This window comes from Esox lucius, chromosome 20, assembly GCF_011004845.1.
Source record: "Esox lucius isolate fEsoLuc1 chromosome 20, fEsoLuc1.pri, whole genome shotgun sequence".
NCBI lineage: Eukaryota > Metazoa > Chordata > Actinopteri > Esociformes > Esocidae > Esox > Esox lucius.
Window position 1 is genome coordinate 2,882,997 of NC_047588.1, and position 11,745 is coordinate 2,894,741.

The 11,745-nt window shown below is 38.4% G+C and overlaps 2 protein-coding genes across 2 annotated transcripts; both read right to left on the reverse strand.

Moving 5' to 3' along the window:
* Nucleotides 1–488: 488 nt before the first annotated feature.
* LOC105006864 (calcium homeostasis modulator protein 5) lies at nucleotides 489–6,995 on the reverse strand. The gene is made up of 3 exons (XM_020041033.1): nucleotides 6,935–6,995; nucleotides 6,253–6,837; nucleotides 489–1,215 (listed from the first exon to the last, which is right to left on the reverse strand). Exons 2-3 carry the CDS (start codon nucleotides 6,793–6,795, stop codon nucleotides 823–825), a joined length of 936 nt encoding a protein of 311 aa, XP_019896592.1. The 5' UTR covers nucleotides 6,796–6,837; nucleotides 6,935–6,995; the 3' UTR covers nucleotides 489–822.
* Nucleotides 6,996–8,665: 1,670 nt separating this feature from the next.
* Nucleotides 8,666–10,794, reverse strand: calhm6 (calcium homeostasis modulator family member 6). Its single transcript, XM_010865568.5, has 2 exons — nucleotides 10,025–10,794; nucleotides 8,666–9,437 (listed from the first exon to the last, which is right to left on the reverse strand). Exons 1-2 carry the CDS (start codon nucleotides 10,559–10,561, stop codon nucleotides 9,003–9,005), a joined length of 972 nt encoding a protein of 323 aa, XP_010863870.1. The 5' UTR covers nucleotides 10,562–10,794; the 3' UTR covers nucleotides 8,666–9,002.
* Nucleotides 10,795–11,745: the final 951 nt, after the last annotated feature.

Sequence of the window (11,745 nt, forward strand, 5' to 3'; positions counted from 1 at the left end):
ATAACTGCTCAAGTAACTTCCGTCCTTATAGTTCAAAACACATACAAACCCAACAAAGAGACTAGTACTGAGAGGCAGTAGGTGCCTGAGATTCTGTGGTTATTCGTGAAGACAACTCTTAACACATTCACATATTTACAGGTGTGGCTATCCCTTCTTTGTCAGACGTTCTTGAATGTAGATAGTTTTTAAAATCTGCCACACCTGGTCCTCAAAGGTTTTGCACACAAATTCATCAGCCTTAAGGTTTTTTTCAGGTGTAATACAAGTGTTTATTTCCTTGTATGTGTTGTTGATAACATAAACAAACATAATAGTAGAAAGAAATGTATTTCCCCCAAAAATGTACAAAACATAAAGGGTGACACTTTTCAAAAATTTTAATATGGCACTTTAAATGGCATTCACCAATCTAAAGGTGAACAAATTATTTAATTTTATTAACACTGAATTATCAAAATGTAAGTTATTATCAAACATATCCCAATTGTATGATGCTTCTCTTCAAAATTAGATGTAGTGTTAATTTTAGTTAAATTTTTAAGGACACATTTCGTTCATTGAATTTAATATTCCAATATTCAATATAGCAATATAATAGTAGAGGGCTATCTACTAATTATATGAATGAAAGGCCTCCAAAATCATGGTAAATAAGTATGTTTTCCCACATCTGAGTTCTATTCTCTACATACTCCCATGTCTTAAAAGTCAAATTGACAGGTAGAAATAGAAAGGGGCATACGATATCCAGTGCAGCATTCATTAAAATAAGTCTGTATCCTTCTATGTAAAAATATCCCAGCCATTATTGTCCCCCCTCTAAGCTCTTGTCTGTGGCTGCTCCACATCCATCACGACTAGTTTTTCCTCAGGGCTGTAGTCTCGGCCATCACGTTCCACATACCTTTGCAGGGTGCTGTAGTACTGCTCACTATTAGTGAAAGTGTACAGTTCAGAGATCTCCTCCCAGGCCCTATGGTTTGGGAATGGGAATTTCTCGGGTTTACAGTTCTCAAAGAAGCTTTTGAGGTTCCTTTCAGCCAGCCTGGAGGCATAATCCAGAACATAGGTGTCAAACTGTTCATTCTCCTTTTCAATGTAGCGCTTCCAGAAGGTGAGCTGCATATAGCTGACCTGCGAGCGACAGTTTGTGTAGCAGGTCCCGAAGAGCCCAATTAAGGCTGAAATTATGATGATACACCAGCCAAGCATCTGGGGATACACAGACAAATGCATGAATGAGAGCTCACTATCACATAAAATACACTGCCGGGCCAAAACAAGTTGCACACTAATATTTCAATGGGGCAAATGTCAGGACTCTGTGGTAGCCAATTAATGTGTGAAAATGATTCCACATACTCTCTTAACCACTCTTGCACAATTTGAACCCGATGAATATTGCATTGTCATTCTGGAATATGCCCGTGCCATCAGGAAAGAAAAAATCTATTTATGGGATAACCTGGTCATTCAGTACATTCAGGTCCACAGCTGACTTCATATTATTGCGACATAATGTTGCTGAGCCTAGACCTGACCAGCTGAACCAAACCCAGATCATAACACTGCCTCCAGATGCTTATACAGTGGGCACTATGCATGATGGGTGCATTGCTTCATGTGCTTTCCTTCTTTCAATGATGCGCCCATGACGCTCTGGGATAGGGTAAATCTGGACTCATTAGACCACATGACCTTTCTCCATTGCTCAAGAGTCCAATCTTTATGCCCCCTAGCAAATTGAAATTGAAATGTTTTGACTCTTTAGTCCCAATCCTGTGAGTTCTCAATGCATTGTGCGTGCGGAAATTCTCTTACTTTCTCTATTCAACATGGATGTGAACACTACTGTTGATTTTTTATGATTTGATTTCACCAACCATTAAAGTGATCTCCAACCACGGTCATTCAAGATTTTTATCACCTTCCAGTTCTTAACCCAATTTCAGTAATTTCAGCAATCTTCTTCATTGTTTTCTTTGCTTAATTGGCAATAATTTCACCCTTCTGAAACACAGTAACATCTTTTTCACGACCCTAATGGAAGCTACTCACTGCATCAGTTAGGGTTTAAAGCTGAATGCCCAGCTGAAACATTAATCATTGCAGTAATAATTAAATCATAGGCTCTTAAGTATTTGCTTATTTAAATCCAAATGGTGCCTTTTTTGGCCAGGCAGTGTAAATAAACAATGCCAAAGACTGTTTTCATAAAATAAACAGATGGAGTGTGTATGATCATGAAACAAAAACATTTGAAGTCAGCCTTTAGTGGGTGACATTCCTGTTGTACAGTGTGTGCCTTACTAAGTAATATATGTCATCTTTTACATTTTCATTTTACATTAACATTTTTGTCTTTTAGGATATGCTCTTACCCAGAAAGACTTACAGTAAGTGCAGACATTTTAAAAAAGCCAGGTGAAACAACCACACAGTTTAGTAGTAAATGCATTCTAATCAAATAATAAGTTAAATTAGTCAAACTGCAAAGGCCAGTTCTGGAAAGAAGCCAATACAAATAAAATAAAACATTAAAAGTTAACAAAAGACAGGTGGTGGCAGTGGAACTATTTTAAGTACACTGTAAAAAGGTGGTGTTTTAGAAAATAATTGGAGACTCTGCTATCCTAGCATCCAAGGGAAGCTGGTTCCACCAGTGAGATACCAGGACAAAGAAGAGTTTTGACTGAGTGGATCGGGAACTGCCCTGAAGGGATGGGACAGCGAGGAGCCCAGAGGTGGCTGAACAAAGAGCCAGGGTAGGGATGTAAGGTTTGAGAATTGCCTGAAGGTGGGATGGAGAAGCTTCTCTTGTTGCTCAGAGGGCAAGAACCATAGCTTTGAAGAGGATTCAAGCTTCAAGTGGAAGCCAGCGCCAGAGTGTGAAAGATCTTTTGACTATAGCAACTTAAAATACTGCAAGGTTTGGCATCAAATAGGGCAGCAATTCAGATTTTATAGTTTACATCAAGTTGAGCCAAAGACAGACACTTAATCATACAGTGTGTTCAAAAAGTATTTGGACCCATTCCATTTTTCCACATTTTGTTGTGTTCCAGAGTTCCAGAGTCTCGTAGAATCTATGTCAATGCATTGAAGCTGTTCTGGCAGCTCATGTTTGTCCACACCTTACTGAGGTACTATATGTTGGTTTTTCCTTTAATTTGCCACCCATCTGCAATCCGATCCCTTTACTCAGTACTTTGTGAAGCACCTTTGGCAGTGATTAGATACTCAAGTGTTTTTGGTTATGATGCTACAAGCTTGGCACACCTGTAATTGGGGAGTTTTTCCTATTCTCCTATAAAGCTATATCATAGCTGCACCGCCATTTTCAGGTCTTTCAAGCGACTGACTGCATTCTTTGGGATCTTCAATGCTGCTGACATTTATATTACTGATAAATGCAACCCTGTAATTTGTTTGATTTATTCTACAACCCCATTTCCAAAGAAGTTGGGACACTGTGTAAAATGCAAATAAAAACAGAACACAATGATGTGCACATTGAAATTGAAAATAGTACAAAGGCAGTTTCAAATGTTGAAACTGAGAAATGTTATTGTTTTTGGAAAAAGACATGCCCATTTTGAATGTGATGCCAGCAACACCTTTCAAAAAAGCTGGGACGTTTACTACTGTGTTGTATCACCTCTTCTTTTAACCAAATTCTGTAAGCATTTGGGAACTGAGGAGACCAATTTCTGTAGTTTTGAAAGTGAAACGTATTCCCATTCTTATTTGATAAAGGACTTCAGCTGCTCAACGGTTCGGGGTCTCTATTGTGGTATTTTCTATTTCATAATGCACCAACTGTTTTCAGTGTGTGACGGTCAGGACTGCAGGCCGGCCAGTTTAGCACCCAGACCCAGAATTTTGGTTTTCGACCTTGTCCCTTGCATACAGAGATTTCTCCGGATACCCTGAATCTTTTAATTATATTATACAGCTCAGGAAAAATAAAGAGACCACTGCACCTTTTTCTTTCCTTTCCAAAAAAGTTGAGTGGTCTCTTAATTTTAACCCTTATGTTCCTCACTCAAAACCTTCCTTCTCAAGTTTTTTGGAAAGGAAAGAAAAATGTGTAGTGGTCTCTTAATGTTTTCTGGAGCTGTATACCGTTCCCAAACTCTTTGCAATTTTACATTGAGATACATTATTCTTAAATTGTTGCACTATTTGCCCACGTGGTCTTTCAAAGAGGGGTGAACCCTTCCCCATCCTCACTTCTGACAGGAATTATCTATTAATACGCAATCATGTTACTGACCTCTTGCCAATTGACCTAATTAGTTGTGTGTTATTCCACCAGGTTTAGTTTTTTTAGCATTACACACATTTTACAGTCTTTTATTGCCTCTGTCCCAAATTCAAAGCATGCCTATATTTTTCAAGAAACAATAAAATGTCTCACTTTCAGCTTTTGCTATGTTGTCTTTGTACTATTTTCTATTGAATATATGGTTTAAATGATTTGCACATCATTGCATTCTGTTTTTATTAAAATGTTACACAATGTCACATTTTGGAAACGAGGTTGTATATTTCTGGATGCTACACAGTTGTTAAGTCTATTTATTCTGTATCTATGGTGATGGCCGTTCTAAATATTCCATTGCCATGCAGGTTGTCAATGTTAATCCTTTGTGTTTGTTAGCCTCAAACATTCAGAAGCCAACATCTGTACAACATTCAGAGAAAAAGCTAAGTAGATGAATTTCTGTTTGTTAATGCAGTTTTGCCTGGGATAGCTCCCTGGGATAGATCCATACATGGAACAATCAAGCTGCCATTTTCTGGCAACATTGTTATAGGTTATGAAGGCCACGTCTGAAGCAAAAGTCTGAATTTGGGCAGATGTGTCTGGGAACAACATTTGTTTTCAGCTACAGTCAGGAGTGTTCCACCAGACCTTCCGCAATATTGTTTGGATGTGTCTGGAAAACAGAGTAGTTAATCATTATTTACCATAAAATAATTGTAACTATCACCCATTCAAATATTACATTAAGTTAACACACACTTTTGAAAATAATTATGATTACCCCTAGAATTCATTTGAAATTCAGAAGGGATAATTGCATGAAATAATGATGGCACCATATGTGTTGGATCTGGTTTCTAACATAGGCCTACTGTATAACAATAAGGCATTGTCTTTAAAACATACTGTTCCTCCTTTACAACCAAACATTAAACGCTTCACGTACTGAACAATGATCAGTATTGGGGTTAGTGGAAATTACAGCAAGTTGTACACCAGTAACCCTTCATAGGGTACACAACAAGATGCAAACCACTAGTAACTCTAAACAATTTTTATAAAATACCTTGTTAGGTTAAAAGGTACCTAAAAGAGCTTGTAAAGTTCTTGAAGTTTTATGGGGAGGTGGGATGAAGATAACCTTTATCAATGTGATGGAAATAGAAGTGCTGAAAAAAGGAACTGGCCAAGATTCAAAGTTCACCACCTCATCTTTGAACCAGTGGATATTGTCATGGCTTTGTCATGTATGTCTGCAATTGGAAGTAGCTTACTTGTAATTTAATGAAGTGACATCAGCAGCCGGATGAATTTAGGAGTATTCAGAAACATTGTATCTGAGGTCCAATCAAATAGCTGATAATTGCACTTCATCATGCAGCATAACATAATAACATTAAACACAATGACATAGTTATCAAAGAAGTTTTCAGAGCCAAAAAGTGGATGGTTTTTGACTGGCCAACTCAATCACCTGAAATGAATTGAATTGAGCAAGCTTTTTGCATATTTAAGGAAGGACTCAAGGCAAAAAGGCCCTGAAATAAGCAGAAACTGAAGATGGCTTAGGTACAGGCCTGGCAGAGCATCCTTAGAAAGGATGCCCAGAGTCTTATGTCTGTGGATCAAAACGTACAATTTTACTTTTCTGAAGGTCCCACCAACCGAGATCGACTGACAGATCTGAAACTTCACCAACTGTTTGACTGATAAACATCCTGATTCCCTTTCCTGACAATCCAAACAACAATATTTGATTTTCAGGACAAACTATTAAGCAATACTCATTTTGGGTGCTGGTAGTACCAATAAAATTTAGGTGCAGACATTATTTAAGTTATCAAAGCAGGTGCAGGAATTATTGGTTAGATTGTAGTCAAATGCTTTTTTCAAATACAAACACATTTATTTTCTAAACATTTTGCATGGAAATGAAATGGGAGGACTGTAGTCCAGATCAAACTGCTGCTTGCACTCACCTGTGACTGGGATCGTAACATAAGCAACAGCTCCTGACTGTCATCACCGGGCAGGTTGGATTTGCCACAGGGCACACGGGCCAGCTCCTCCGTACACTTAAGGGTTTTGTTCTTACAGAACATATCCACCACAAATGTATCTTCCAATCCACTGACTGCACATTCATAGAAGGTCCCGTTCAACAGTGCCACACACAACCACATAATAGGAGCCACACAGGCACCAGAGAAAATACTAGAAAGCACTCTGAGGCAGTTGAAACAGTTACCCCTAGGACACAGCTTTCTGGGGTTGAGGCAGCATCCGGTGTAGAGACGCCACAGTTTGGTGCTGAAAAGCAGACCCAAGACTAGGAGAACCAGACCTGGGCCGAGCAGAAAGAGCAGTCCATACGCAAAGTTCTGTTCGTAGTTACAGGGACATTGGAAGGAGAACATAGAGAAGATCCTCTCTCCTCCAACAGTCAGGAGGGCCATTAAGCTATAGCCAATGGTGTTCTTCTGGTTTGTAAAGAAGCGTAGGATAGTCTGGACATTTTCCATGGTGTCAAAAATGAATTTTCACACACTCTGCCAAAATAAAAACTGAATACACAAAGGAGAGTTAGAAGATGAAAACACAGTGGGGAAAGAACGATAGATGAAAGGGGTTACTTTTAGTCTGAATGTATACAGCACTCACCATAATCCCTGTGCAGTGCCTGAGGCGAAAGAAGAAAACAAAAGACACGGAAGCCTCTCTGCCCCTACCTTCTTTTGCTCTTTCTGTACAACTCCTCCCTCCTACCTCCCTCAGTGTATCTGTGTGCCATCTTGTCAAAACAATCAGATGTCTAATCTCCTACTATTAAACCCCACCCCTATATTTTTACTTTTGAAACATCTCCCTTTCGCTCTGTGTAGCTCACCTCTTTCGTTACTGTATGTAAATCAGCAGTAATGGAACTGTCTGATATTGTGATTTCAGACCATTCATCTGGTGTTTCCCCATGAGTGTCAAATGATCAGCCACAGGGCTTTTGCAGTATTCCAGAAAAATAAGCGGCAAAAGATAACTTTTTTCAGAGAACAATGTAGATTTTCTAGCTGTTCCTGGAGCTGTTTTTACATATGTTTATAGAATTTTACATTGATAATTTCAGAACAAGTTTGTCATCAGCAATTTGTGGTTTTAGAATTGAGATACCATGAAGAGAAAGCGCACATGGGATAATTGTCCATTTGCAAAAATGCACTTAGAACAATTATGGCTAACTGACTTTCTTAAGGGGATTTGCATTACTTATTTACATGTGCAGATTGGTTTGAAAAGGTGTTTGTTTTTTTAAGATGTGTTTATGTTCCTAATTTGAAGCAGCTTCACTACATTATCTTGGTACTAGAATGGTATAATAGTGTTTCATAAGTATGAAATAAATCCTAGGCAAAGAAATCAGTCAGTTTTTTGAACATTCAGTAGATGCTCGTTTACAGACTACAGTAGAGTGCATGGATTTTCAAACTGTTTTGTACTGGCCCCCTTTAGAAATCTAAACCCAGAACCCTGTGGTTACAAGGGCCATGATCAACCAACATAGATATAGCAGGGACCTCCAGAATGAGACCGTAGTGTTTGTTTCAGACCACATTCACTGAATTACTATCAAACCTCATATGCCCTCACAATGGTGCCAAAAAACGTCTGAAACCAATGCAGCACATTAAGTGTGATATAGTGCTCAGGAAATCAAATGGCCCGTCATTTTGTACATCATGTACATTAAATACAAACATCTCCGTGGTGAACAAGTTTACATGAACAAGAAAGCATTTTTAACCTTACCATTTCTGCATGTAAAAAAATCTAATTTTTGTAGTAAATTATTCACGAGAGAAAGTTATGCACTTATTCAACGATAACCTCATCATTTAAAGGTCTTGGTAAAATGATTGGTTATTTGACTTCCCGAACCATCAAGTACAGTATCCCTATTGGGATGCAAAATTGTGTACTGCTATAAAATAGAGTAAAACATTACTTGAAATCTTTTTCTAATACAAATGTACAAAACACAAAATAAATTGAAATTATTTATTTAAAATACCAAAGTAAAAGAAATTAAGCTTTTAACAATTAAACTATGTTTACATTTAACATTGTTTACGTGGCAATCATTTAGCACTCTTATCCAGAGCACTTTACAATAGTATCATATTGTACTTGTTTTGTACAGGCCTGTCCTGAGAATTGAACCTACCACCCTGCTATAATTGAGCTAACTGAGCTAACTGGGACATACATAATCTACATGAAAATTTCATAAGTAAATAATATATTTATATCATTACTGTGGGTTATAAAGACCCTACATGTGCAGAGGTAACTTATGTTTACTTAAGTGTTCTATTTGCTGTAGTTTACAGGAAATTGATGTTTCGTTTTTCATAGACACTGACGTTTCCTGCCACAGCCCACAAACTTAATTTTGACCGTGTCTGAGTGGTATGAAAGAAAATAAAAGTATGTTCTAGATGTTTTGACAGTGAGTAAACTATCAAGTAACAACACGTTTTTGTATTATGGAAACTATTGTTTTTCAAAAAGGAGGCATGAGAGGGGACAGCACTAATATAATTTAATTAGTCTTTTTACAAAATAAAACTTAGATTCATTGAGATAATAATGATTAAAACAAATCAACCAAATAATACATATAATTAAAGTTGTGATAATGGGTCACTGCTGTTCCTATAATAATCAGCTTGCCCATTCATAGCATCATTTTGCCCTCATCCACAAAGGATAGAGCAGCTGGGTTCACGGTATCTGGGCCATCTGACCGGACTGACATCTTGTAGTCTTTGGCCTCTGCAGGATCATGGAACGTCTCCACATACTTGTGCAGGATGCTGTAGTAAGTGTTTTTGGAGCTGAACTTGTAGAGGGAGGAAATCTTCTCCCAGGCCCTGTTAGGAGGGGTAGTGACAGGTTCAGGAGGAGTCAGCTGAAAGAAACTCTTCAGGTTCCTGTCGGCCAGCTTTTTGGCGTGATCAGAAGAGTAGATCTCCAGCAGGTCACTCTCCTGCTGGGTGTAGGCCTTCCAGAACTTCAGTTGCAGGTAGCTGACTGGAGAATTACACCTCGCCACACAGGTCAGCAGGAGGTTGAAGACCATGATGGAGGCGATCAGTAGCCATCCCAGGATCTGGAATCAAAATCAATATAAGATATTGACAGTATTGCAATTGCAGCACATCAATACAAGTGGCAATGTAACCAAAAAATTATGCTGACACCCATTCAGTCCAAGTCAAGCACTGGCTCAAATCATAGAAATTAAAATAGCAGGTCCTCAGATGTATTTGGACAGGGTATAAGGAGTGGTAGATAGATTCAATTAATCTGTCACATGTCTCAGCTGGAAGTTGGGCAAATACAATTCATAACCAAGTGAAAGGAGAACTGATTCTTCAAAACAACAGAATGCTTTGTGGCACTTCTGCTTTGGGACCTATGAGATGGAATTTACATATATACAGCAATGTATAGACTACATGCCTTCAAAGCATAAACTTGGACTATTATGTCAGAGGTTCAGTTCAAAATATATAATATGTTTAGGTGTCAGGATACATCCACTGGTATCAATTACTGTTTGAAGAAAGCTAATCCCAGTCAGTCTAATAATCAACACTCCAAGAGGCGGAAGACAGTCTTTAACTCAATTGTGTACAATTTGACAAAGATATGGGCTATAAATCTGATATTAATATGAATATTTAAACAGCTCACCTGCGACTCCGCTCTGATAGTTGCCAGCACAACATCACTGCCTGGGTATGCTTTAGCTCTACCGCAAGGTAATTTAAAAAGTTCATTCTGGCACTGCGGAGTCATTCCATCACAAAGGTGGTTTGTGAAAACCGTTACATTGACCCCTGTCACCGCGCATTCAAAGTATTTGCCATTGAGCAAAGCGACTGCAATCCAAGTTACAGGGGCGATGACTGCGCTCGTTGTGATCTGAAAGAAGACCAACCCACACGCGCAAAGGTTTTTCAAACTAGCGAATTTTGATTTCCGATTACACAAACCTGTAAACAGTTTCCAGGTTTTATTGCTCATAATGTAACCTAACACCAAGAGTGCTAGAGCCGGTACTAACAGAAACACCACGCCATAGGTAAAGTTCCAGACGCTACATGGACACTCGAACACCACAGACGAAAAAATCTGTTCACCACCTGCAGTTAATAAAGCAACTAATCCGAACCCAAGGCTAGTCTGCTGTTTCTGAACAACGCTAATAATCGTTTTGAACTTATCCATCTTTCCGGTCGTACTGAACTCCCAGGCACTTTAGTCGTGGGAAGCATGTAAATATAATGTAATGAGCTACACTTTCGGTTTCCTTGTCCTGTCTCGCGACCTCTGTTTCAGTAGCCTACCTGAGCGAAGGACTGGGTTATGACCCGTCGTCACTTCAAAAGCATCGGTTTTAAAATTAATTAGCTAGCTTTGCAAAAAATTCATTTTTACTGTAGTTACTCCAAGGATTCCAATGCCAAAAAGCAGTACAGCCTGTATAGCCTGATTAAAGTGTATTTTGGAATCGCTTATGTTGTACTTTACCCTAAAGTAGTATTCAAATATAATTTCTGTAATAATAGACCTTTAACACAAATTCAATTATTTCCTACTTTAGTATACTTACAATATATTATTGGAAATAGCATTTTAGTACACTTTAAATATACTCAATTTTATTTGAAATAACAATATTAGTGTTATCTGACTACAACATTCATCTCCCACACTAAAGCTTTCAGATGGAACTTTTTGAGTAACAGTTTCTTTCTTGACACCTTCTTTCCAGTACAGGCCAGTTTTATGCAGAGCTTTAGTTATTGTTGAACAGTGCACCTTGACTTCACTCCAATCCACAGAACTGTAGCTACTTCAAAGTGATTTTAGAATTCCCTGTGGCTTCTCTGGGTGTGATGCAGCTTCTGGTGGTGAGAATGGAAAACGATAGCTAGATAATTGACCATAAAAAAAAAGAAAGGTGATGCTGAAAAGGTTTGAGAAAGCAAAAAAAGGTTTCTTAAGTCAAAAGCAACAACCCAAAACCCACAGCCAGGGCAACTAAGGAGTGGCTCCGTAAGAAGCATCTCAAGGTCCTGGAGTGGCCTAGCCAGTCTCCAGATCTGAATCCAATAGAAAATCTTTGGAGGGAGCTGAAAGTCCGTATTGCCCTGCGACAGCCCCAAAACCTGAAGGATCTGGAGAAGGTCTGTATGGAGCAGTGGGCCAAAATCCCTGCTGCAGTGTGTGCAAACCTGATCAAGAACTACAGGAAACGTATGATCTCTGTAATTGCAAACAAAGGTTTCTGTACCAAATATTAAGTTCTGCTTTTTCTGATGTATCAAATACTTATGACATGCAATAAAATGCAAATTAATTACTTAAAAATCATACAATGTGATCTTCTGGATTTATGTTTTAGATTC

Excerpts from the sequence above, each read along its gene's own strand:
- LOC105006864 (XM_020041033.1), bottom strand. The coding sequence starts at position 6,795 with ATGGAAAATGTCCAGACTATCCTACGCTTCTTTACAAACCAGAAGAAC. Across the intron at positions 1,216-6,252 it reads TGTTACGATCCCAGTCACAG|ATGCTTGGCTGGTGTATCAT; the intron begins GTGAGTGCAAGC and ends GTGTATCCCCAG.
- calhm6 (XM_010865568.5), bottom strand. The coding sequence starts at position 10,561 with ATGGATAAGTTCAAAACGATTATTAGCGTTGTTCAGAAACAGCAGACT. Across the intron at positions 9,438-10,024 it reads CTATCAGAGCGGAGTCGCAG|ATCCTGGGATGGCTACTGAT; the intron begins GTGAGCTGTTTA and ends TTTTGATTCCAG.